We start from the raw sequence: 25600 nt of genomic DNA on the forward strand, positions 1-25600 counted from the left end.
ATACAAGATAACTTTGTTTGAAGATAATAACAATCATTGTTGGTATCTTGCGAGTCCATCTTCTCTGCTATCTAATAAATTGATTAATAGGTATAAATACATGTAAAAAATCAATACTCATAAGTTGCAGATGCAGTTGTTATATAGTATTTGTGGATTCAATGATTCATTGAGGATGCCATGGATGCAGCTAAAGGGAAAAGTGGGGCTTGCAAGTTGCTCTCTTAGAAATGCAAATTCAGGCAGTAAATGGGCCATCTCCTTGATTAATTATACACATGCAAACTTAATCCTGGTCAAATTCTATTTGAAACTTAATGCATAATCTTTGAAACCTGATTTCTCCAATTCCAAATCGAGCATGCACTTTGTACCCAAGTCATACTGATAGAAAAACTTCGAATGTGTATATAATCACTGAAAGAGAATTTCGGATATGAGTCATTGCTAATAATTTTTTTTTTTTACTTTTTTTCCATAAAAAGGGAGGGAAATTAAGAGATGGATAGTAATTAGTGCTTACCAAGGTGAGGAAAGCAGAAAGTAAGAGCATCATATCGTTACTTGGAAAAAGTGACTACGATTTTCAGGAATCAGGACATCACTGTTTGCAAGCACGCTATTGGAATAACTTTCTGCACAATGAAAACATTTCAGAGCGAGGGGAATTGCAGGAATGGAGAAGAACAACAATTTTTTTTTTTCCTTTTATTCTAACCTTTGAATTGTACTGTGGAAGTAGCCGAGAGAGACTGTGAAACGTATGAAAATCCAGTATCCGCTTTATGTAGTACACTAAAAGTGTCCACTGATAAGAATGACAGTAAGCCTCAAATTGTACCTATCTGAGAAGATACATTGTCAAACGTTTTTCTGACTCCTTTTCTATCCTTAAAATGTTTGATCTTCCTAAATCGTAAAACAACAAACCAACTCCAGTATTCCCTACACAAAAGTTGAACGTATGTGACTAATGTAATGCTTGTAATAAGATAATATGCCGGTAAAAGCCAAAATGATATTGTAAGGGCATAAATTAAAAAGGAAAAACAAAATGCTAACTGTTCTCCCAGATTGATGTATATAAGTTTCTAATTCACCAAAAGGCAAATGCTACAGGACAGAATGAGAACAGTTAGATCAATAACCAGCAAGAAATCTCAAGTATACAAACTTAACAAAAAGTTTACATATCGAAGCCCTAATGATCAACTGCACATCATTGACATTCAAAACACGTGAAGCTACATTTTTTGCAACCAACGTAATTATGATTAAAAAACGTTATAGGCTACTCATTTTAAGAGGTATGTGAAATTATGCAGTACAGATGCACGGTAATTGCATATTTCATTCTAAATCATGTCATCTGTCGAAAGAATGGACAATCATTAGGATATGAGGAAAAGAAACATCAAATTATTCATTGGTGCTAACTTGGTATGGGTAATCTAAGTAAAAAATCTTATTCGTCTCTAAAAGTTCACAGTTATAATTCATTGGCATTGTAATATTAAAATTCCTCTAACTACGATTGTGAAAAATCAAAGAAACATTGAAAACACATTCAACATTAATAGATGGAAGAGCATTTAATTGATATACCCTTTAGCATTACTAAAATTCGTAATAAACAAAGGGATTGAAACCATACCTTTTGGATAGAAACCGTAAACATTATGGAAGAATAAACAACCATCCCGATTATTGAAAAAAAAAACACATGCTTATGATTTGAGTTAGATGTTAATACTTCCCTAAGATCACCTGAAACAATACGAGATATGAATTTATCTAATTTAGAAACTTCACTTAACTTGAAATAAATTTGTCGAAAAGACCATCCTTAAATGAAAAAGAAAATACACTAACCTAGAATGTATCTCGTTATGTGATTTAGTCAAACACCTATGAGGCAGATTACTAAGGATGATTGGGTATTACACAAATTCAAGCCGGAGACATCTATTGTACAATAAAATGGAAATGAATGAAAAATGTATATTTAGATTGGCTTGAGAATACCTTCATGAGAGAAAAGCTCATCAGAATGATTGAACGCTATCCAAAGTTTATATTTATTTCCATCTTTGTATCACGTTAACAAACACTAAATTTTAAAAGGAGGATTAATTAAAAATGGTAATATTAAAGAAAATGGTAATAGATAAAGAACTTAAAAAATTAAAAAGGACTAACTTACTACTTGATGTCGTCTCTTTCGTGAAGAACTGGTGTGCAATTCATAAATTCGAAACATTCTGAGTATTAAATTCAATTCCAATAGAAGAAGAGAAAAGACAAACCTGGCGGATGATCAAGTTCTGGAGAATTATAAGAATGGAAATCAAAATTTCAGTAGTACATCAATACCATTTCCTGATCCTGTGAATATAAAGACAAAAGGACAGATTCCAGATGGCAGTCCTAGCGTAGCTATCTCTTCAGCAACAACAATCACTGCAGCTTTCGCGGAAGCCAGAGAAGGAAACATATAAGATGCTCCCAGTGAGAGGAAAGGTGTTGAATATCCAAGACTTAGATAACCTGAAATTTAATAGTAGAAAAGATTCACGCTCTTATCATTCTAACATACAAAAGTTACACAACACAACAATCTGTAAACATTAAGAAAACAGGGTTACTGAATGACTACCAATAGATTGTCGAGTGGACTATACTTTTAATAGTAATGTATATCGGTATGTTCCGCCACACATCAATAGAAGAGTTTTTATTAATATTAGAAGTATATATGGATTCATGAACCTTGAAAATTGTTCTTTGAGAATGCTTAATTCATGGGTCCATTCGACTATACAAACAACAAAGCTGGTAAGGAATCCCCTATGTGGCTTCAATTACTTAACAACATTAACCTGAGCCTAAGTATTTAAAGTAGAAAAATGAAGATTTTAAAGAATGCAATATTAGGTGACGCACACGGATAGAAAAAGTATGGTGAGAGTGATATAATAATACAGCAGTAAAGAAACTGAGAAGGTTTGGGGCAATAATTTTCCTAACCCATGTAAGAAGTCAATTAATCCAGCTTTACCAGAAAATTTTCCAAATGCAAGCAACCCTCGCCCATGGTCTCCAACAGTAAGCTCATAGTCAAACAAAGACGCCCTTTCATCTAGTATCTGCAGGTTTATAGAATTTAATAAAAAAAAAATGTAAGCATCGTACTCTTTGGATAGGGCCCTGAATAAGGAGGTACCTTATCTAGCAAAGGCATGCTTTCTTTCTGCACCTTGTGGGTGTGAGAGAAGAAAGTGTAAAGCCCTCTCGGGAAGAATCATCTATAACCGAAGCCGAGGAAAAGAAAAAAAATTACGTAGTGATCGTTGATAGTAAGTAGAAGGGCAAATGAATTGAAGTATGCACCTTTGGGTGTTTGATGCCCAAAATAAGACCGCGATTCTCGATAGATCATGTGATAAATGATAGCCAATATCCTCATAAAGAGCCGTGATGGATGCGCTTAGTGGATGGTCGGACGATTATCGTGTGACACCGGTTTTACCCTTCCTCCGTGTAGAAGGCGCGCACAGTGTGAAGGGGTGAGAGGAGCTCTTCTTTCCCACTTGTTTCTCGACTCACAAAGGATTCCAAACATAAATAAGGATAGATAATTAGATGAATGTAATAAGAAGAAGATAATAAGATAATTAGATAGATAATAAGAAGAGAAGAAGAAGAAGAATGTAAGAATCTCACCGGATGATTGGGAACAGAGAAGACGATAACGGTTATTTTTTTTTAATTGGGAAACCGCGAAACGGTGTATCTGTTTTACGAAGACGTTGAGTTTTATAGTCGGGAGGATGCTTTAACTTACCAATTTAGGGGAATACGGGAACTAATACGTAATAACTAATTTACCCTTCGAATGTGAACGGTAGAAAATTTTGTGGGTGAAACTTTTGGGTACCCTTGTGATTTAAAAGTTTGGGCTAAAACCAAAGATACGGGAACTAATAAACGGTGGCTAGTTTTCCCATTATATATAAGAGACTAGAAGGAGTGCAAGAAGCAGCTCTTCTCACTCAGAGATCCTTTTCACAGAGAAACGGGGGAGAGGTCAAAACAGAAAACCATCTCGTTCTAGAGGTGATGACAGAAGTAAATCTAGGGGTGAAGCTAGAACTCCTAAGGCAGAGAGGCAATGTTACTATTGTGCCACAAAAGGCCACTTCAGATATGAGTGCAGAACACTGAAGAGGGATGAGAAGAATAACTGTGTACATGAAGACATGGTGCAGAGGAACGGAAACACAGGCAGAGATACTACCGCACTAGTCGACGACCTAGTGGGAATTGTGTCAGATTGTGGTGTGTGCTGTCTTAGTACCTCATGTCAGGATACAGAGTGGGTGATAGATACAGGAGCATCCTAGCACGTCACACCGCCAGGGATTCTTCACTACCTACGGTACTGTGTGGTGAATATGGTGAAGTGGGATGGGTAACGATGGAGTCTCGAAGATTATAGGCATTGGAGATGTTCATATAGAAACCAATGTCGGCTACACCTTGACACTCAAGGATGTAAGACATGTCCACGACATACGGTTAAGCCTAATTAATTTGGCTGGGAAATTAGATGGCGATGGCTTTGTAAACTCGTTTGGTAGCGGGGTATGGAAACCGAAAGCGAGAGGTTCCATTGTAGCAGCGGAGGAAAGAAAACTTGCTCTCTTTACAAAACCACAGGCTAGTTTGTGTAAAGCAGAAGCGAATGCGTGAGAAGAAGCTTCATCCAATCTGGGTGGCAAGAGACCGTGTCACATGGGCATAAAAGGGATGGAAGTTCTTGCTAAGCAAAAGGCCGTGCCGGACATTAAAGGTACACATTTAAATACATGTACTCATTGTTTGGTAGGAAAGCAACCGTGGTGTGTCTTTCCAAAGATTCCCGTCTCACAGAAAGGACTTGTCGTCCTTGAACTAGTGCACACGAGACTTATGTGGTCCTATGAGAGTAAAGTCCCACCGGGGAGCCATTACTTCTTGACATTCATTGATGATCGTCAAGAAAGATATGGGCCTATAGTCCGAAGACCAAGGATGAAGTACTTGGCGTGTTTGAGAAATTCCACAAAGCATGGTGGAAAGAGAGATGGGAAGTTGTTGAAGTGTATTTCGCGGATAATGGGGGTGAGTACATTCGGCCATTTGAAGAGTATTGCGAGTCATGGGATTACGTCATGAGCCGACCGTTCCCAAGACACCGCAAAGAATGGAATAGCGAGAGAATGAACCGTACCATTGTAGAGGATGAGATGCATGCTATCTCACTCTAAGCTACCTAGAAGCTCTTGGGTAGAAGCAATGCGCATACTGGCCGTGCATGTGATCAACCTCGTCGCGGCAAAGCCTCTAAATAGTGATTATCGGAGAGAGTATGGTCAGGCAGAGATGTTGATTATGGATACTTGAGGGTATTTGGGTGCAGGGCATTTGTGCATATTCCGAAGGATGAGAGATCCAAGCTTGATGACAAAGCCAAGCAGTGCATTTTTCTGGGTTATGGAGAGGAAAAGTTTGGTTACAAACTCTATGATCCGATTAACAAGAAGGTAATCCGAAGTCGAGATGTTGTGTTCTTAGAAGACCAAACCATAGCAGACTTTAAGGAGGGTGAGAAGCTACAGGCCTTCACCAATTATCTTGTTGATTCAGAACCAGAAGTTCCTACTGTGGAGCGAACGAGCGTAGGCATCGAGAATCGCCGAGAACCATGAGTTTGAAGCTCATGATGAGAATCCTATTGCTCATGATGGGATAGAACCTATTGGTATAGAAGATGCAGATGAGATGCATGAACCACCACGAGCAAAGCGGAAGTGCATACTCGAGGCACCCGGCAGATGGGGCAAGGAGGTCCGACAGAGAGGAAGACTAGCTTCAACCAGTATCCACCACATAATGTCACGTGCTACTATCCGGATGGTGGAGAACCTATGTACTATCAAGAGGCACTTGAAGGTACGGACAAGGAAAAGTGGTTGAAGGCCATGCATGGCGAGATGGATTCTTTGCATAAGAATCACACTTATGAGTTAGTCGAGAAACCCACGGGGAGAAAAGTTCTCAAGAATAAGTGGATATACAAAGTCAAGCATGAGGAGAACAATCCTCACCCAAGGCATAAAGCTCGCCTTGTTGTGAAGGGATTCGGTCAAAGAAAAGGGATTGACTTTGATGAGATTTTCTCTCCTGTAGTAAAGATGACTTCTATCCGGGTGGTATTGGGTATGGCCGCAAGTATGAACCTAGAGGTTGAAAGCGACTAGATGTTAAGGCGCTTTTCTTCATGGAGACCTTGAAGAAGATGTCTATATGGACCACCCGAAGGGTTTGAGGTCAAAGGCAAGGAGCACCTAGTATGCAAGCTGATAAAGAGCTTGTATGGGTTGAAGCAAGCACCGAGACAGTGGTACATAAAGTTTGACTCCTTTATGGCGAAGCAAGGATACAAGAAGTCTGCTTCCGATCATTGTGTGTTTGTTCAGAGATTTCCAGATGGGGATTTCATTGTCTTTATTCTTTGTATGTGGATGATATGTTGATAGTTGGCCCAAACATCAACAAGATATCCAAGCTAAAGAAAGACTTGAGTAAGTCCTTTGAGATGAAGGATTTGGGTCAAGCAAAGTAGATACTTGGGATGCGGATCACTCGTGACAGAAAGAGTGGGAAGTTGTGGCTTTCTCAAGAAAGCTACATTGAGAAGGTGTTGAAGAGATTCAACATGGATCGCTGGCGAAACCCGGTCGGTTTGTCCGCTTGGTGGCCAATTCTGCATGACCAAAGAGATGTGTCCTAAGGGTGAGCATGAGCAGAGTCAGATGGAAAAGATTCCTTATGCATCCGCAGTGGGCAGTTTGATGTATGCCATGGTGTGTACTAAACCGGACATTGCTTTCGCCGTTGGGGTGGTAAAGCGATTTCATGTCAAACCGGGTAAAGAGCATTGGGAAGGTGTTAAGTGGATATTGAGATATCTCAAAGGCACTTCCAAATCGTGTTTGTGTTTTGGTGGAAGTAAGCCCTTACTTGAAGGTTACACTGATGCAGACATGGCAGGTGATGTTGACTCGATGAAGTCCACCTCCGGTTATCTGGTTACTTTTGCAGGGGGAGCAGTTTCTTGGCAATCTAAGTTGCAAAAGTGTGTTGCCCTCTCCACTATAGAAGTCGAGTATATTGCAGCCACTGAGTGTTGCAAAGAGTTGCTATGGATGAAGAGGTTCTTCGACGAACTAGGGCTAAAGCAGAAACAGTTTGTAGTTCTATGTGACGATCGAGGCGTCATCCACTTGAGCAAGAATCCGAGTTTTCATTCTAGATCCAAGCACATACACGTGCGTTATCATTGGATTAGAGAAGTACTCGAAGACAAGCATTTGTGTATCGAGAAGATCCATACCGACAAGAACGGGTCGGATATGATGACCAAAGTCTTACCGAAAGGTAAGTTTGATATTTGTTGTGTTATCGCCGGAATGGTAGCATGCTCCTCCTGTTGATTTGGAAATTGCATGGAGGTATTCCCCTCACTGTTCGGGAGGGGGAGATTGTTGGAGTTATCCCTCACATGAGGAGAGAAACAGAGCTGGAGAGAAACGGAGCGAATTCGGCATCGAGAATGTCGAGGCCAAGGCTTTTCGGAGAGGGCGCGACTTCGGCGCTCGAGTTCCAATAGACTATAAGGCGACCCCGCTTCATAGGGGGCGACCAGCTTCGATCTCGGTACATTGGCCTTTCAGGCTCAAAGAAGGCCAAGGCTTCGAGTCTAATTTTCGTGGGCTTTGCTACACGATTCGCCGAAATTTGGTTTTGGAGATAAAACCAAAAATCAAGGTTTTGGAAAACCTAACCTAACAAGTCGGAAGGATTGGAATCGGACTAAAACAAAGAGAGAGAACCTTTACAGAGATACAACCCTGTAAAGAGATAAGAGTGATCTAGTAAGGTGAAAGACTGAAAGGAGAGATTGTAATCTTCCTTCCCACTTTATTAAGAACTGGCTCTTGTGGAAGTAGGCATCATTGGCCGAACCACGGTAAATCTTTGTGTTGTGGTTTGCTTTTTCTGCTTTACATTATTATCCGTTGTTAATAGTTGTTTAGCGAGTTGGGCATGTTAGTATAGGTTGTAGTTGATATTTAGATTTTGTCCGGAGTTGAATTGTGTTCAAATACAAGTTATCTGTGTAGTGGGGGAATCGATTGGTATTGATATAATCCCCAACAATAGGCATTGAGGGTGAGTAGCTTTTCTTTGCCTTCTGTTGAACTCCCATACCAATGTGCCCTGCAATGATGGTTGTTTGAACTACATCAAAGAAAATGATGAGGTGTTGATTGCAGGGTTTGGACAAAAGGGACATGCTGTTGGTGATATTCGTTTCAGGTTGGTCAAGGTATCCGGTGTCTCTCTCCTTGCCCTTTTCAAGGAGAAGAAGGAAAAGCCTAGGTCTTAGATTAGTGGCAACTGTGTTTTCTCTGTTAGTTTGTCTCTTGTTGACGCTTTATTTGACAATGGTTGGAACTCTTTGTTTAGCTTTGAACTGAACAGGCATACATGTATGACTGTTCACACTTCACAACTTTTGTAACTCTTTGTAAATTTCAATATACTATTCCTCTTACCAAAAAAAAAAAGACAATGGTTGGAACTCTTTGTTTAAGAGTTCGTGGGGTTTGCAAACTATTTCTGTTATGCAATATTAGGATGAAACTCAAAGTTGGAAGTTAGTACCGAGAGGTCGGTGGTTTGGATGATTTTGGGCTAGCTAGAAACAACAAGGTCTTGAGCAACAGCGACCGACAAAATAGTCATTGAAGTTAAAGACTTAAAGCTTGGTTGGTAATCGGTCATCAAGGTTTTCTCGATCGTACCTTTGAGTCACTTATCTTGGTGGGGAACTTATGGTGGTGAGATTGTATTATAGTTTGAGAATCTATATATTGGTTAGAGTGGTAGTACTTGGATCGGTTGGATGGATTGGATCTTGTCCAAATGTATATTTTAGAGCACATGATCACATCCATGTATGAGCCACGGTGTTTTTCAAATGAATTAATGTGAGGAACAGACACGTCATACATTGAAGAGGTGTGTTGGACGGAGCCAGGAATTTAGGTTGAGTTGGGGGGTGGCGCAATGTATATGAAGGAGCAAATCTACTATCTATATACTAAAACAGAGACCTTTAAAGGAGGATTTTCTCTCTCCTATGTGTCACTCTATGAGAGTTAGATTTTTCTCTATCCTATGTGGCACTATAATATGAAAGATAGTATTTTCTAATAGCCTACAATCCTACCTATATTAAACCTCTTTGGAAAGTTTGAGTGTATTTCTAATTCTTATATTTGGAGAGTTTGAGTGTATTGTCAATTCTTATATATTTGATAAAATAAAATAAAAAATTGCTAAAAAATAGGTGATTTGTAGAATGTAATTTTATGTTACGAATCAAACACTTTTATTGTTCTAATTTTTATATATTTGATCAAATAAAAAAATTGCTAAAAAATAAGTGATTTGTAGAAACTAATTCCATATTACAAATCATACAATTTTAGTGTCTATGAGACTATGATAAAACACCTAACTTATTTGAATATATCTTTAACGCAGTAAAAATTATACTAAAAATAACATCACAAAATATATAATAGAAAATGAAAAGAAAAAAAATAATAATGACAAAGCAATAATGACAAATATTTTAAAATATGTATAATATTGAATGAAACTAACGAAAAAAAAAAAACAATTAATGGGGAACCAAAACTGGATGCAAATGTATCGAACTAACCTCAAATAATATTTAACGGAAAAATCGAAAACTGGATGCAAATACAAGCATTAAACTAATCTTAAAAATTAATTAATAGAAAATCGGAATATGGATACAATTACATTAAACTAACCTCAAAGAATAATTAACAGAAAATCAAAACTTGGATGCAAATACATCAAACTAACATTAAAAAATAATTGTCATAAAATCGGAAACTGGATGCAAATACATTGAGCTAATCCTCAAAGATTAAATAAACATGAAATCGGAAATTGAATACAACTGCATTGAACTAACCTCAAAGAAAAATTAATTATAAATTAGAAACATATATAATGCAAATGCGTGGAACTAATCTTAAAAAATAATTAACGGGAAATCGGAAACTATATGCAAATACAACTTTATTAAATAATAAACGAGAAATCAGAAACTGGATGCAAATACATTAAATTAATCTCACAGAATAATTAACGGGAAATCAAAAACTGGATGCAAATGCATCGAACTGACCTTGAAGAACAATTAACAGGAAATTGGAAATTGGATGCAAATGTATTAAACTAACAAAAAAAAAATAATTAACGATAAATCAGAAACTGGATGCAACGACATTGAATTGATCTCAAAAAATAAATAACGAGAATTAGAAATTGGATGCAACTGCATTAAACTAACATCAAAATATAAATAACGGAAAATCAGAAACTGGATGCAAATGCATTGAACTAACCTCAAAGCATAGTTGGGTTATATGTTGTGGGAATGTCTCGATAAATATAGTTTTGTATTTAAAATGGTGTTTATTTTATCTCTTTTCGTATTCAAGTAGCTTCAATATATATGAACTTCGCTTTATTAGGCAATCTCACAAAACATCAATCAAACTTCTATTATTAAACAACAAAATGAAGTTGAAGGATTTTATCAAATGCAAGTTTTTTTTTAATGGAGAGTGAGGTTTTTAACGTTATAAGAAATTTGGTTTAGTGATAAATATAATATTAATATATAATAGTTCTGCATATTTGCAAATATTTTTCAGAATAATTAATTTAACAACACCCGTTCGTAGATAATCTTTAAAGATCGATTCCATATAGTGAGTCATGCATAATTTAAAGAATAATTAACTGGAAATCGAAAACTGAATAATCTTCGATGATCCCACATAGTAAATTAAGCATAATTTACTTTTATGTCATGTTTGCAATGACACTACAGATGGATCAGTAGAACTTGGTATTACACACCACATTAGATAATTATAAAGAAATCGAAAACTGGATTCAAATACATAACTGAGCTCAAAGAGTAATTAACGGGAAATTAAAAACTTTATACAAATTGCATTAAACTAACGACAGAGAATAATTAATAGGAAATTAGAAATTGGATGCAAATCTTTGAAAAATATTTAACGAAAAATCGGAAATAGTATGCAAATACATCAAACAAACCTCAAATAATAATTAATGGGAAACCAAAAACTTGATGCAAATGCATTGAACTTAACTCAAAAAATAATAAACAAAAAATAAAAAACTGAATGCAACTGCATTGAACTAACCTCATAGAATAATTGGTGGAAAATTGGAAACTAAATGCAAATGCATTGAAATAACCTCAAAGAATAGTTAACGGGAAATCAGAAACCGGATATAATTGTATCGAACTAACCTCAAAGCATAAATAATCAGAAACTAGATGCAGATGCATTGAACTAACCTTAAAGAGTTATTAACGGGAAATTGAAAACTGGATCCAAATGCAATGAAGTAATCTCAAAGACTAATTAACGAAACATTAAAAAATGGATGAAACCGCACTGAACTAACCTTAATGAATAATTAATGGGAAATTATAAATTTGATGTAACTGCATTGAACTAACCTCAAAAAATAATTAATGGGAAATCGGAAACTTGATGCAAATGCATTGAACTAATCTCAAAAAACAATTAACATAAAATCGGAAATCGGATGCAACTGCATTGAACTAACCTCAAAGAATAATTAACGGAAAACCAAAAACTGGATGCAATTGCATTAAACTAAAATCAGAGATTAACTAACGGGAAATCAAAAATTGGATGCAAATGCATTGAAATAACCTCAAAAAATAGTTAACTAGAAATCGGAAGTCGGATGTAACTGCATCGCACTGACCTCAAAGCATAAATGTCCACTTTTTTAACCTTCTCACATGAATAATTACGAAAGTAATTAGGAACCCAAAACGAAAGTGAATTTATAAAAACAGACCCTTACATATATGTAAACTGTATAGAAATTGTAAACTATCGAACTAACCTAGAAAAACAATTAATAGGAAATCAGAAACTGGATACAGATGTATTAAACTAACCTCAAAGAGTAATTAACGGAGATTGGAACATGAATGCAAATACAATGAACTAATCTCAAAGACTAATTAACTAAACATCGAAAATTGGATGCAATGCATCAATTAACCTTAATGAATAACTAATCGGAAATCATAAAGTGAATACAATTGACCGAACTAACCTCAAATAATAATTAATGTAAAATTGGAAACTTGATGCAACTGCATTGAACTAGCCTTAAAGAATAATTAATGAAAAATTATAAATTTGGATGCAACGCACTACATTAAACTAATCTCAAAGAATATATAATTAATGGAAAATCAAAACTTGATGCAAATGCATTGAACTAATAACTCTAAAACATATTTGTATTATATGTAGAGAGAATAAATGTCTCGACAAATATAGTTTTGCATTTTTAAATAGTATTTATTATAATTTTTTTTATTGTGATTGGGAATGTCTTGCTATTCAAGCGACTTCAATATTATTTTGGCCACATTGGACATTCTCACAAAACTTTAATCAAATTTATATTATTAAACCTAACATAAAAAGAAGTCAATGAGTTTTATCAAGGTTTGGTGCTTCCTTTTATAGAGAATGATGCAAGAAATTTAAATGAGTAATTAATATAATTTTTTATTTTTCATAGTTATGCATAGTTGCTAATATTTTTTAGAATAATTTAATATAATGACACCCGCTCATAGGACACGTTCATGTGATAAATCTTTTCAAATGAGACTAGTGTATTTTTGATGATATGAAAATAATCAATCTGTTTTAGTGATTTGTACACATTAGTACATAAGTCGAATGGTGATGATTTCTGACTAAATCACCATAAATCTAATAAAACTATTATACAAACTAGATTAAGTTTAAGATAATTCTATTTGAAAATTATGGATTAATATTCTAAATCATAAAGTGAAAAGGTTATCTCAATTTAATCCCTTAGTTTCCAAGTACTTATACACCATAATCATTTGCTCATTAACATATTTGGGTTTATTTTCAATAAAAATATATTCGATTCGAAAATTTGCCGCTAAATCACTATAAATCTAAGAAAACTATTATACAAGCTAGACCGAAGTTTAAGATAATTCTATTTAAAAATTACGGATTAATATCTTAAACCACAAAGTGAATATGCTATCTCAATTTGATCCCCTTAGTTTCCAAGTACTTATGCACCATAATCGCTGCTCATTAACGATTTTGATTTATTTTTAATAAAAATATATTCTCGATTCGAAAATTTGTGTGAGACATTTTGTAAAAGCTTTTTCACACACAAAATATTTAATAGATCCGGTATGCCCGGTCCAAAATCTAGTAGTACACTATCCTCAAGAAATGGAGGCTTAAGCCTTATATATTGAGAAATTTTTTGTACTAATTGTAGTGTCATTTCTTGGGTTTTCAAAAAGCCCCCCCCCGTCTCTACTAAAGAGGCGTGCTCTTTGAGGTTGGAAGAGGTGCATTCGTTCATACAAGACATTGAAACTCTATAAAGAGAACCTTAGTAACAAGGAAACATATCGGGAAAATAGGTGTCAACACAAACTATATGGTCGAGTGCTTAGCCATCTTAGAGAGTGTGGAGGTAGGGAAGAATGTGTGCGTCGAAATGTCGAATCAGATTCAAAGGGATGGTTTCGCATTTGGGTCAGGGCAAACTTCCATGTCACTTTGTTAGAATAGTTGTATGAACACAGAACTAAAGTAGAACGTAGGAACAAAGAGCAATGAAGAAACAAGGATAGCGATGGCGGGAATAACCAAGGCGGATTAGGTCATCCTTAAGGAAAGATTTCGCCCTTCCAATGGTGCGTAAAGGCAACAAGCATGCGTCTTTCCTCACAGATTCAATGGTTAATGTGAGCCTGACTTTGCACTAGAACGACTACCCTCTAGAACAGCAATATAACTCTCTCTCGGCGGCCGACAGAAGAAGAGAAGAAGAAAAGGACTGGTTTGAGTTTTCGTTTTCTCGAGTTGAGTTTCTCGATCAAGTCTATTTTCTCTATGGACTCACAGTCCTATTTATAGAGGTTAGGAGAAAAGAGAGACCAACTCCTAATAGAACACCTAAACTTCTTTGCTTTCAAGAAAAAGGCAAAACAAGTTTAAAGCTATTGGTCAAACCACTACCCACAACAACAAAGAAGCCCAAGCCCAGGGCCGAACCCACCCGATGTGGTGGATAACCAATGTGGGACTATCTACTATGCACTAAAGTGGCGAGAATACCATTTGTTCATCTCCTCCACTTTGCACACACACACTAGTGTTTAGAAATACACAAGAGATTCCAACAATCCCCCACTATTTCAAAATACTAATAGTCCCCCACTATTTTGGAATTACAAAAGAAATGGGTTAACGAAATGTCAGAGAGAATCGAAAAAACAATGCATAAGATACTGGTGCTTTTACGGGCTTGAACTACCATAGGGTAACATGTCTTATAATACGTGAAAGTGGTGGATTAAAAAATCTTTGAACCAACATTCCCTTGTAGTAAAATAGAGGACATGCACCCACATTGCTCTTTCATTATATATGCCCGTTAAGCGGTGTTGTTGCTTTTTTGGCCCTCTTACGCCTGTGTTATGTGAATGCTCTAGAGTACTTGCACGAATACTCATAAGAACCGACCCAGTTCTACATTCACGTAGGTGGATATCCATCAAAGTGTACATAGCAGGTTAGAATACACTATCTCATAAAAATAATGGACTATGGATTCCATTAAGAGTAAAATAACTCAGCCTTTTCTCATTGCTATTCAAGTTATACAAAGTATACAATAATGCTATCTAGTCATAGGGTGGGACGTCTCAAAGAAAGACAATAGCATACCAGAGCGACGAGGTGACTTGTTTTTCCCTTTGAACCTAATTCATGGGATCTCCAATCACATAGGTGGGGTTGCCGTCAGTGTCGCCCTCTATCTAAGGCAAAAGTCCCATCCCCCTCGACGTATAACCACTTGCCTCCAAAGAAGTGGTGCAGTTAGACATGTGGCCAAACTAAGTCCAACCTAACATAATCTCTAGCAGCTGCTTGATTAATTTATATCTCAACTTACATGTATTCTTTTCCCCATTGCACATAAGATAACATGTCTTAGCTATTCTGAATGAGACAGTTGCAAAGCATATACACATCGGGGAGGCTGTTTAGAGCCAATGGGAAGATTTGCCAAGAGGTTGCTAACCCACTCAAAGATCATCACATGCTTTTTTCTAAGGCGATTAGCTTGGATGATATCCAAGACACTCAATTTCCACCAAAGGTAAACACATAAACATTCTTGGATCCGGTTTATAACATATTACCCTTCTAACAATAATGGAAATCTACTAAATATCAGTCCATAATCAATGGCTCGCTATAGTACTTGGATAATCGACAATATACATCAAAGTTCCTTATAAGGACACAATGGGTTATCATTTCCAAGATGCCATTAATGTAGGCAATGTCATGTCTCACATACATTATCCATCAAGTACAATTGGCTACCAATGATATTGACATATTTAGTATGAGAAAACACAAGGAGATTATTTTTCATAAGATGGATATTTGTCACAAAATGTGTTAACACATGCTTACTATCATAATACCCATACTTTTCAATGAAAAATATTTCTACTAAGTGCTATAACAATATAATGAGACCAACATGAGTTTTAATTCCTATATTCACCAGTCATTCAATTCTATGAGTGCCCGAAATTCCCCTATACCATCCGGCCGGTCTGGTTTAAGGTACGCTGTGGCCTTCAACCATATTCAAACGTCAACATCTTGACAACTGAATATAGCAGTTACAGAAATGAGTTTAACAACATAATAAACTATCATTTTCAATGACGGTTTATGATGTGTTTCAAATAGGAATTTCTCTGTCTCATACACATTCTCAATGCTAGCACTCATGATATTAAATCATCTAAACAAAGAGAGATTAACACATATGTCTTGCTTTGCTCTAAAGAAAGTACACATTTTTTTATCAACAACGGTGCTTTGACATCCATATGACACTAATATGTTGTTGAATTGCTCATGCCATTTATAGGCGCTTGAATCAACTCATACAAAGATTTAACTAAATTGTATACCTTCAAATTTCATCACGGTACTACTTGGTATTGTAGTTCCGCACAACTACTCAACTAGAGTCTTTAGAATTCTGTAGAAGAAATTCTAGTTATATGAGCAAGGTTTCAAAATAGTATAAATCTTGTCTCTGATTGAAACCCCTTGGCTATTATTATTAGCATTGTATTTTGCAATACAACTATCACGTTTTAGTTTTCTCTTGAAGATCCAATTCAACCTATAGATCCCCCAATAAATCAAAAGTCCGGTTTAGAGGAGTTGTATCCTCAAAAAGGACACTTTTCATATTGCGGACAACTTCCTTATAGGTTAATGAATCTTCCTCAAGAAACATATAAACATCATCACCAAGTAATGGTGGAAATACTCATTGATAGTCTTCCAAATTTCTTGTGCAGAAATAATGGGATTACCTTATGTAGTTCATTATGAACATTCAACCACTCTATGCCATTTTCGAAAAGCACAACCTCAAATAAAATTAGCATATAAGACATTCAATAATAGTGTGGTATCTACAAAATTGTTATCACTCATGACAACTGAAAACAAACATCACTATTATGAGTTTCACCAATGAACATCTACTAGATAATTCTAGGTCAAAAAAAAAAAAATTTCTTTTAGATTCATTCACAATAGCCTTGGCAAGACACCCCCACATTTTGAAACATTTTTGGATAGGCCCAAGACCTTTCCATACTTTGTAGTTCAAAGTGTCTTTCCAATTATCTTTGTGAGATGAACTATGGTAAAACAATGTCATGCATATGGGTCACCACCCCCACAGTTCAATGGTTACTCAACCTAATCAAACTTATATGCAAAACACATTATACCGCTACAAACACTAAAAGAAACAACAACAATAAAATGCACTCTTATGACAAGAATATACTTTACTCAAGTCTATGATTCGGATCATATAAACATAGTCATATTATGTTCATGCTATCTATATGAAAGGAAATTCACGAGTGATTCAAATGAATTTTAAAGAATAGAAGAATTAGATGAAAAAGGTTTTACCCAAGATAATATCATTATCATTCTTCTTTTCATCATTCAACATTCCAATTTACATAGAGACAATCCACGACTTGTACATCACCTTGGCTATTTATTCATAGTCATAGGAGGATAATGCCTAATAAGACAATCCACAAGCGTTACATCTCCTTGTCTAAAATAGTCACTGGAGGATATTATCTAAGAAGACAATCCATAACCTTACATCTCCTTGACTAAATTAGGTTTAGGAGGATATTGATTGTTTCTCATATTGTTTCCTCTCATAGACAACGATGCTCATTACTTAATAATATATGACATGGTTAAACTTCATGCCTATGTTAAATAATGCATTCATGCCAAACATGGTTAATATCATATCATAGGTTCAGAAAAAGTAAACTTTAACTGTACCCCTCACAACAAAAAGTATACGATATTTAAGCAAATCTAGCCACTGAATATGCAAAACAACTGAGGACTTCACCTCCTCTTTTTACATGAGCTCAAGCAAGATAGGATACCCTATCAACAAGACCTCAAGTACTACCACAACATCTAATGGCTCAACCCATTAATGTCTTCAACTAGAAATTTTTTTTTTACCAATAAACTATTATCAAGTTTAAAGCAAATCCACGATGATTAATATCAAAAACTAGCATGCTACACAACTTTAACATATGCTATATTGGATATAAGCTACAAGTTACTTCATCTAACATGTATTTTCACAACAGTACAATTCTAACCATCGTCTAACAACACGTTCACTCAATAAAGGTAAGCAATTATGCATTGAATACATTATAATTACTATCCAAGATTTGAGTGTGGTTGATATTAACTATCTTAAGGTCTCTCTTAGACCATCTACATACATCTACATATGTACAAAGAAAATTAATATCAAACTACTTCTAGTCAAACCAATTAATTCCTCAGTGATAAACACGTATAATTTGTTGACTAGGTTATTAAAGAAGTTTAAGCTTAGGGATTTCCCTCCTAAGAAAAACTAGCATGCAACTCAAGGCAAGAATATCATCATATAATCAAACCAAAAGAATTGCAAAGAGTGAAAGAATACGATACCTAACCGATTGAAAAATCGGATTACCATATTTTCCTCCTAGAAAAAACAGTTCAAAAGAACTGTAATTCTGAACCAGCTCATGAATAATTGGGTATCAAGCCTTATACCACTGGAAAGCTCTTTGAATCAGCTTTTCAACCCAAAAAGCGGATTGCAAAACCAAGTTCTGAGCTGAAAGTTATAGCAGTTTCCGTAACGAGTGACGCAACAGTCAAAAAGACGAACTTTGACGTTTTTCTTGATAGAAATCTCATATTTGACTCCCATAAACGTAGGAGAAAGGTCTATAACCATATAGGGTTTGATAAACCACAAAAGATCAATAAATATTGAATCTTTAATTGGTTTCCCTAACAAAAACGAAATTATTAGAAAATTTCTAAAGTCATAACACAATAACACAAAAATAATTCAAAGTAAAAGACTTATCTTTTGATTTCCGTATTAAAGCACTCTCCTTTGTTCTACTACAAAACTCTTTCCTTAAGATTGTTAGAATAGTTGTATGAACACAAAGAACTAAAGTAGAAACGAAGGAACAGAAGCAATGAAGAAACAAGGATAGCAAGAATCGGGAATAACCAAGGCGCGGATTAGGTCAGCCCTTAAGGAAAGATTTCGCCCCTTCCATGGTGCGAGAGAAAAGGCAAATGGCGTCTTCCTCACAGGATTCAATGGTTAACAGCTGACTGACTTTGCACTAGAACGGACTACCCTCTAGAAAAACAATATAACTCTCTCAACGGCCGGAAGAAGAGAAGAAAAAAAGGATGGTTTGAGTTTTACGTTCTCCGAGTTGAGTTTCGATCAAGTCTATTTTCTCTATGGACTCACAGCCCTATTTATTTATAGAGGTTAGGAGAAAGAGAGACCAACTCCTAATAGAACACTGAAACTTCTTTTCAAGAAAAAGGCAAAACAAGTTTAGGCTATTGGTCAAACCACTACCCACAACAGTAAGCCCAAGCCCAGGCCCGAACCCTACCCGATGTGGTGGATAACCAATGTGGGACTATCTACTATGCACTAAAGTGGCGAGAATACCATTTGTTCATCTCCTCCACTTTGCACACACACACTAGTGTTTAGAAATACACAAGAGATTCCAACAAGCTTAAGGATAGATGGAACAAATGTATCCACCGACTCATGATCACATCAACTTGGAGGGAAGCGAACTTCTTGGCAGATCAAGCGGCAAAAAAAGCAACAACTATATCTTCTGAGTCTCGTTTTCTGTATCATGGAAAGCCTCCATGGTTATATAAATGGGAGGCTTGCACAAGTACTTACTTTAGATTCGACTGAATGGGTGAGGTGCTTGAAGAAGTGTTGTATTGGAACCCTACCTAGTAGGGTTGCAATTCACTCCTTCAATTACTATTACCTAAGACGGTATCCCTGTGAGGCTGTGATTTTGGTTTTCCTTTTCATTCTTTTACACTTTCATTTTTTGTAATTTCCCTCCCCTTTTCCTGTGCTTAATACAATTCTCAGCTCAAAACATCTGTTCTCATTATCTCTCTCTCCATCTCCCTCCGGTGTAGTCGCCTTTGTTACTATCACCAAGGAACCTCTCCGGTTGAAATTCTAGAGGATTCTCCCATGCTCCAGGATCTCTATGCATGGCCCAAACATTGAAGAATCCTGTGGCACCCTTGGGGATAGTGTAGCCGGCCACCTACTGTGCGAGATGAACTTGGGCTATGAGGAACCAAGAGAGGTACTACAGGATGCAACCTTAGCGTCTCCTTCAGCACTGTCCGCATACGGCAACCTGGGTAAATGAGAGTCTATTCTTCTACCATGTTTGTCATGCCTACTACTTCCTCTAACTCAACTTGGGCTTTTCTCTTTATCTCTGGATGTTGCATCACTTCCGCCATAGCCTACTCCAAAGTAGTCGATGCTGTGTCAGTGCCAGAAGTAATGATATCCATTTTTGCAGAATAAAGAAACGAAACGTATTTCAAAATTATTATGTGACGTGAGTACGTGACTGATTTAAACTAGACAGTGAAACAAGAGTTATCTGGATAATTAGCATACCACGAACATGGTCTTCAGCTGTGTTGTGGTTATTGATGTTTTAGCGTCCCCATTCTCCTTGAGCTCTAGAAGAATGTGTAGAAAATCCATGTTTTCTTTCTGTTGTTGTGTTGTTTCTCTTCGTGCTTCACCCATTTTCGGACTCTGTTTGATGATTGAATCAAAAATCTTATCTAACCACGACACAATCTCCTTTGCTCGTTGTCCAATGCCTTGTGTGTCGAAATGTGCAAGCAGGGGAAATATATCCGAAACATTAAGCTTCCCTGCTAACAACGAAATCTCCTGAACAACTGGCAGAAACTTGGCTTCTAAGGTATTCCTCACCTTTCCATAGAGTGTACCACCCCACAACATGCTCAGTATCATAATAGATGTCATTAGAAACACCTCTTCGCCAATATCAATTTGTGTCCCAATCTTTGCATACAAATGTTTCATTGTTTGATGAACTTCTTGTCGCCTAAGACCGTAAGAAGCGTCAAGGTTTTTAGTACTCAGTAACTCTCCATTGAGTACCTTCCGAAGCATGCGCCACATTGGGCCATGAGGACTCCATGCAATGTTGAGTCTACCATATGTGATAACTGACGTTGCAATGGGAGCAGATCGGTTGGCAAAGATGATATCATGGTCTCTGAGGACTTCTTTTGCTAAGGAAGATGAATTTATCACAAATTCACAATATATAACTGTCTACCCAATCTGAGCTTCATGATTGGGCCATACACTCGAGCCAGCTTTGAAAAGTATGGGGGGAGCTCAGCTTCGATATATAGAATAACTAATTGACTATAGATCCTGTTTTTGATCCGCTAGACTATTATTGGCCAACACAAACAAAGACCATAAAAGACATTATATTACTGTATAAATAGGTATCATCACCTTAACCATAGTATCTGACACATCATCTTGCCTTTTGATATTTGAAGGAGACACTCTATCAGAATATAATGGAAACTATTATTCCAGCATATGCCATGTGAATACCCCCTTAAGACTCCAGCTAAAAACGCACATTAGGCTCGTTGATGTCTTATATCCAGTTCAAACTTCAAAGCTAAGAAAAGGTGTTGTTGTCTTTTTTGTCCACTGTAAAAAATGCTTGCAAGTTGTTGACTACTGCAGAGTGCAGAACAATCGGTACATACATTTTACATCATCTTTTTGATATACATTTTACACTCTGTCGAGGGAAGGCATGTTTCAAGTGGCAGATGTGTACTGGTGAAAACCCTTTACAACGGTCTGACGATTTTGAATACTTGCCATCTCCAACCAGATTAAGCAGTTTCAATTAATGTTTCTAATTCACCATAACTCTTTCCTCCTCGCACTTGCCTATAACCGTGTGGCCCTGTAGGTTGTCAGAAGATTCCATACGCATCTTTCATTTCTGGCCAAAAATTGAGCCACTCCAATATCATATCCACTGTCTATTCATTCAAAAACGAAACCTCTGAAATTTCCCAAGAACCATGATTATCCTATATCCCTTTCAACGGACTATCTAGTATCTATGCAACAAAGATGGATTTTGTTAAATGGTGTGAAGAACATTAGTAATTATACAAATGAAATTACCTCTTTAGATCATTTACAGGTTTGTGAAGCACTTAATTGATTATCAACCTTAATTATCGCCAAGTTAAAGGAGCATAACAAAAAAAATCTATTGGGCACATGGTGACTTGTGACGCCAGCTTGACCTAAAATCTTCTGGTCCTATTTATGAAGTTAAGCAACCCAAACCCCTAAATAGCACCTACTCAATGCATTACATAATTTATAATGCTTTAGATCAAGCTTCGCCAAGGTCCAATAATCAGAAAACAGACGAAAATAAATGCTCATAATCATAAGAAATATGCGTAATTCATAATAACAGTAAATGAACTTCTCATTTTCTGTTAAACAAGTTCAAGACAAACTTAAATACATCACTTTGCTAATCAGAAAAATGTAACATTACTACATTGCGACTTTGAACTGGTTGAATTTTCTGAATAGCAAACAAAAATGGAGCTGAATAGACCTATAAACAATCTCCTTATCTATGTGCTCAGCATGTAAAACAGAAGTCTCCTTACCTGAGACAATTCCAAAAGAAGGTAAACAACGACCAACCCCATTCACGCAAGTTTCAAGAGATAGGCACAGATGAGTAACGCAGTGGACCTTCCAGGGGATCAAATACGTTGAGATGTTCTAGTATTGGAGTCGTTTTTAACCCAACGATACGTACAAATGGATTTGAGTGGCCCTCCAAAAACGCATTTGAAATCTGAGTACAACCAAACAGTTTGATCAGCCTAAGAGATAAGCAACCATCCACAATATATCCTACAGCCTCATCCGTCAAGTTGCGGCACCAAGATAGGTCTAAAGTCAGCAAGTTCCTTGTACAACGTCTGGCAAGAGAAATGGCTGTGTTGGGTCCAACCTTCTTGATGTTATTGAGTGAAAGCTCTGTTAAGGACTCTCCTGAAGCTTCAAGAAATGCCGCGATAGCTTCATCACTTAATGTGTTCCGGCAAAGTTTGAGCTTTTCAATCAAAGGACATCCATTTGCGATATGACCAATTGAAAAATCGCTCAGCTTGCGCAAATTAGTGAGGTCTAGAGCACACAATCCAGAACATTTTTCTGCTATGGCTTTCAGGGATATATCAGTAAGTTTCACACAATTTGCCAAACAAAGTTCCTTCATATTTGGGCCACATTCGGTGACCAACTGACAAATGAAATCATCACAAACAGTTTCCATGTCTGCTACTGATAACACTTCTAGACACTTTAGCTTCTTCAATGCCGAAAGTATCAGCATAACGTCTATGCTTTGGCAATCATCTAAATACAGTTCCCTCACCAACAGGCCCAGAGAATTAGCGATAGTGTCGATACCAGTAGAAGTTATAAGGGAGCACTGTCCTAAATTAATAGACCTTAAACATGGTGCTGAAGCTACAAGTGAACTTAGTCCAGCATCTGTAACACGACACGCACCCCTCAAAGAAACAGCAGCTAGACAAGGCAAACTTTTCGGTGACCGAGCTAAAGTTGCACGCAATACATAATCAGGCAGACAGCGCCCACATAGATCAAGTTGTAGTACAACCAATTTGCTTGTGTCGCACTCACCAAAGGTTTTACTCATCTGTTCCTCTGTCATCCAAGAACAGTCCTTCACCCGTACCACATCAGGAGATTCGGCTACCAGGAGGTCCATAACATGACTGTCCATCTTTCTAGAATCACATAACAATTTAGTAAGTGTGTTCCTCAGGTCATCAGGAACATTTTTTAGCGAAACAATAGCTTCAGCATTTTTGGCTAGTAGGCTCACGCATAAATCCTGCAGTGAAGGAACAAATGGCTTCATAGGATTTCGATTCCGATCCGTTGAAGGCATCCACTGAATCACGGGTGTTGTCTTGCTTGAACCTTGAGTCAAAGTCGCCTGCCGGCCATTCAACTTTGTGCTTCGGTCCTTAATAATCTTCATTGCAGTAGAAAATGGACCAGGCCAGTCTTCAATTTCAGGCAATTCATTTGCACTTGGAGCTGCAACATTAATCTCTTCCTCTTCCTCCTCTGCATGGAAATGAGCAAACTTAGGACCACTGTGTTTGGCTACATCTTGGAATCTATTCCTGTCTCCCCTTCTTCTATGTGCTTTTGACCGCACACTCAACCTTGCACGCTGCCTTGCGCTCTCAGATTCTGCAGCTTCCTGCAACTGAATAAGACTAGTAGCTGCATCCTGTGTCGAGTCTGAAAAATCTTTTGCTGGATTTTCTTCCACCGGAAACAAGTTCAACTCTACAGGATCTACACCGAGTTTAGGTTCTGGCTGTTCTTCTGGTGGCAAGTTCAAATCCAAAATCCCCTTCCCTTTTTCCTCTCGACTGTACTTCCTTCTGCCAAGCCCAAGACTAGTTTCCAAAGCATCACCATCTCCAGTTTCACCAGACAAACTAGGCTTAGTTTCTTTATCAACCTCATCAGCATCTCTAACATTAGAAACTAACTCATCACTTTCATTTTCTTCAACCCTCACTCTTCTTCGCGTCGATCTCCATCCACCAATACTCAAACCCAACGAAACACTCTCAGAATCCTTGTAAATATTTTCTTTCCCATTTCTATCTCCAGTAGAACCAATCAAACTCTGTCTCATATCCAACTCATCCAAATCAATAACCTCCACAGAATCACTCTCTTTTGCCCTCTTCGCCATATCTAACCCACTATCATCAGCCTTCAAAGTGGAGTCATCACTACCTTTCTTACACGAATCAGTATCGGAATAACTATCACTCACCCTATCAACCTCCAAACTAGTCTCATCTTTCAACATTCCATTCTCACAATCAACAACCTTACTTTTCTTCGAATCCAAACCCGGCCCACCACCATCACCACCACATTTTCTCTTCCCCCCAATACCACTCTTTACTTCCTCACCATTGATACTCAAATTATTATTATCTGAGTCAAAAATCCAAACTTTATCATCATCCTCATTATTCCCCACAAGTACAACTTGCTGAAATTTCATTTTATCAACAACAGCATTCAAATCAGACTTAATAATAATACCTTGTCCTCTTTTAGCAAGCCGACCACTTCTCCGCAGCGAAGTCCCTCCTCCTCGAGATACGAGTTGTTCCGAATCCTTAGAAAGCTGTGGTTGGGTTTTAGAAGGAGTGGGATTATTATTATTATTATTAATTTTGCGAGATTTTAGGGTTTTTTTTAGTGGATGAGATTTTGGGGGGGCAATTTCTCGGGATCTCAGAAGAATCCTCATTTTTATCCTTGTTGTGTGTTTTTAGGGGCGATATGAACGAAGAATTCGGTTAGGGAAAAAAAAAATGTGTGGGGGGATGAATGGTTATTTTCGCGTGTTGGAGAAGCTTTTTCCCGCGTAAGTGTGCGCCTTTATGAGAGGGAAGGATAAAAGTATCTCTAGGTGGTAGTAGCAAAATTCATTGTAGACCCCATCCTGTGCGCATTAGTACTGGGGCACGACAGTTGGAGTGTCGCGCATATACAATTCCAAAACAACCCACATCATATTAAGAGTGGCGCGTAGTGCTCGTCAAAGTCAAAAACAAAA

At 37.1% G+C, this 25600-nt stretch overlaps 2 protein-coding genes and 2 long non-coding RNA genes across 4 annotated transcripts; all 4 read right to left on the bottom strand.

Annotated features, from left to right (window-relative positions):
• Positions 1-59: 59 nt before the first annotated feature.
• Positions 60-1813, bottom strand: LOC147507149 (uncharacterized). The gene is made up of 3 exons (XR_015217560.1): positions 719-1813; positions 524-635; positions 60-417 (listed from the first exon to the last, which is right to left on the bottom strand). It is a non-coding gene; the product is annotated as an uncharacterized LOC147507149 (long non-coding RNA).
• A 227-nt stretch (positions 1814-2040) lies between these two features.
• Positions 2041-3284, bottom strand: LOC147507150 (uncharacterized). Its single transcript, XR_015217561.1, has 3 exons — positions 3224-3284; positions 3028-3146; positions 2041-2547 (listed from the first exon to the last, which is right to left on the bottom strand). It is a non-coding gene; the product is annotated as an uncharacterized LOC147507150 (long non-coding RNA).
• A 16935-nt stretch (positions 3285-20219) lies between these two features.
• LOC147507151 (cytochrome P450 93A3-like) lies at positions 20220-20916 on the bottom strand. Its single transcript, XM_086599663.1, has 2 exons — positions 20476-20916; positions 20220-20315 (listed from the first exon to the last, which is right to left on the bottom strand). The coding sequence occupies exons 1-2, from the start codon at positions 20914-20916 to the stop codon at positions 20220-20222; spliced, it is 537 nt and encodes a 178-aa protein (XP_086455789.1).
• Positions 20917-22317: 1401 nt separating this feature from the next.
• LOC147507152 (uncharacterized) lies at positions 22318-25436 on the bottom strand. The gene is given in 2 exon segments (XM_086599872.1): positions 22318-24969; positions 25081-25436. Coding segments are annotated over 2 exon segments (2616 nt in total). The 5' UTR covers positions 25292-25436; the 3' UTR covers positions 22318-22564.
• Between the last annotated feature and the right edge of the window lie 164 nt (positions 25437-25600).

This window comes from Coptis chinensis, chromosome 3, assembly GCF_015680905.1.
Source record: "Coptis chinensis isolate HL-2020 chromosome 3, ASM1568090v1, whole genome shotgun sequence".
NCBI classification, from domain to species: domain Eukaryota; kingdom Viridiplantae; phylum Streptophyta; class Magnoliopsida; order Ranunculales; family Ranunculaceae; genus Coptis; species Coptis chinensis.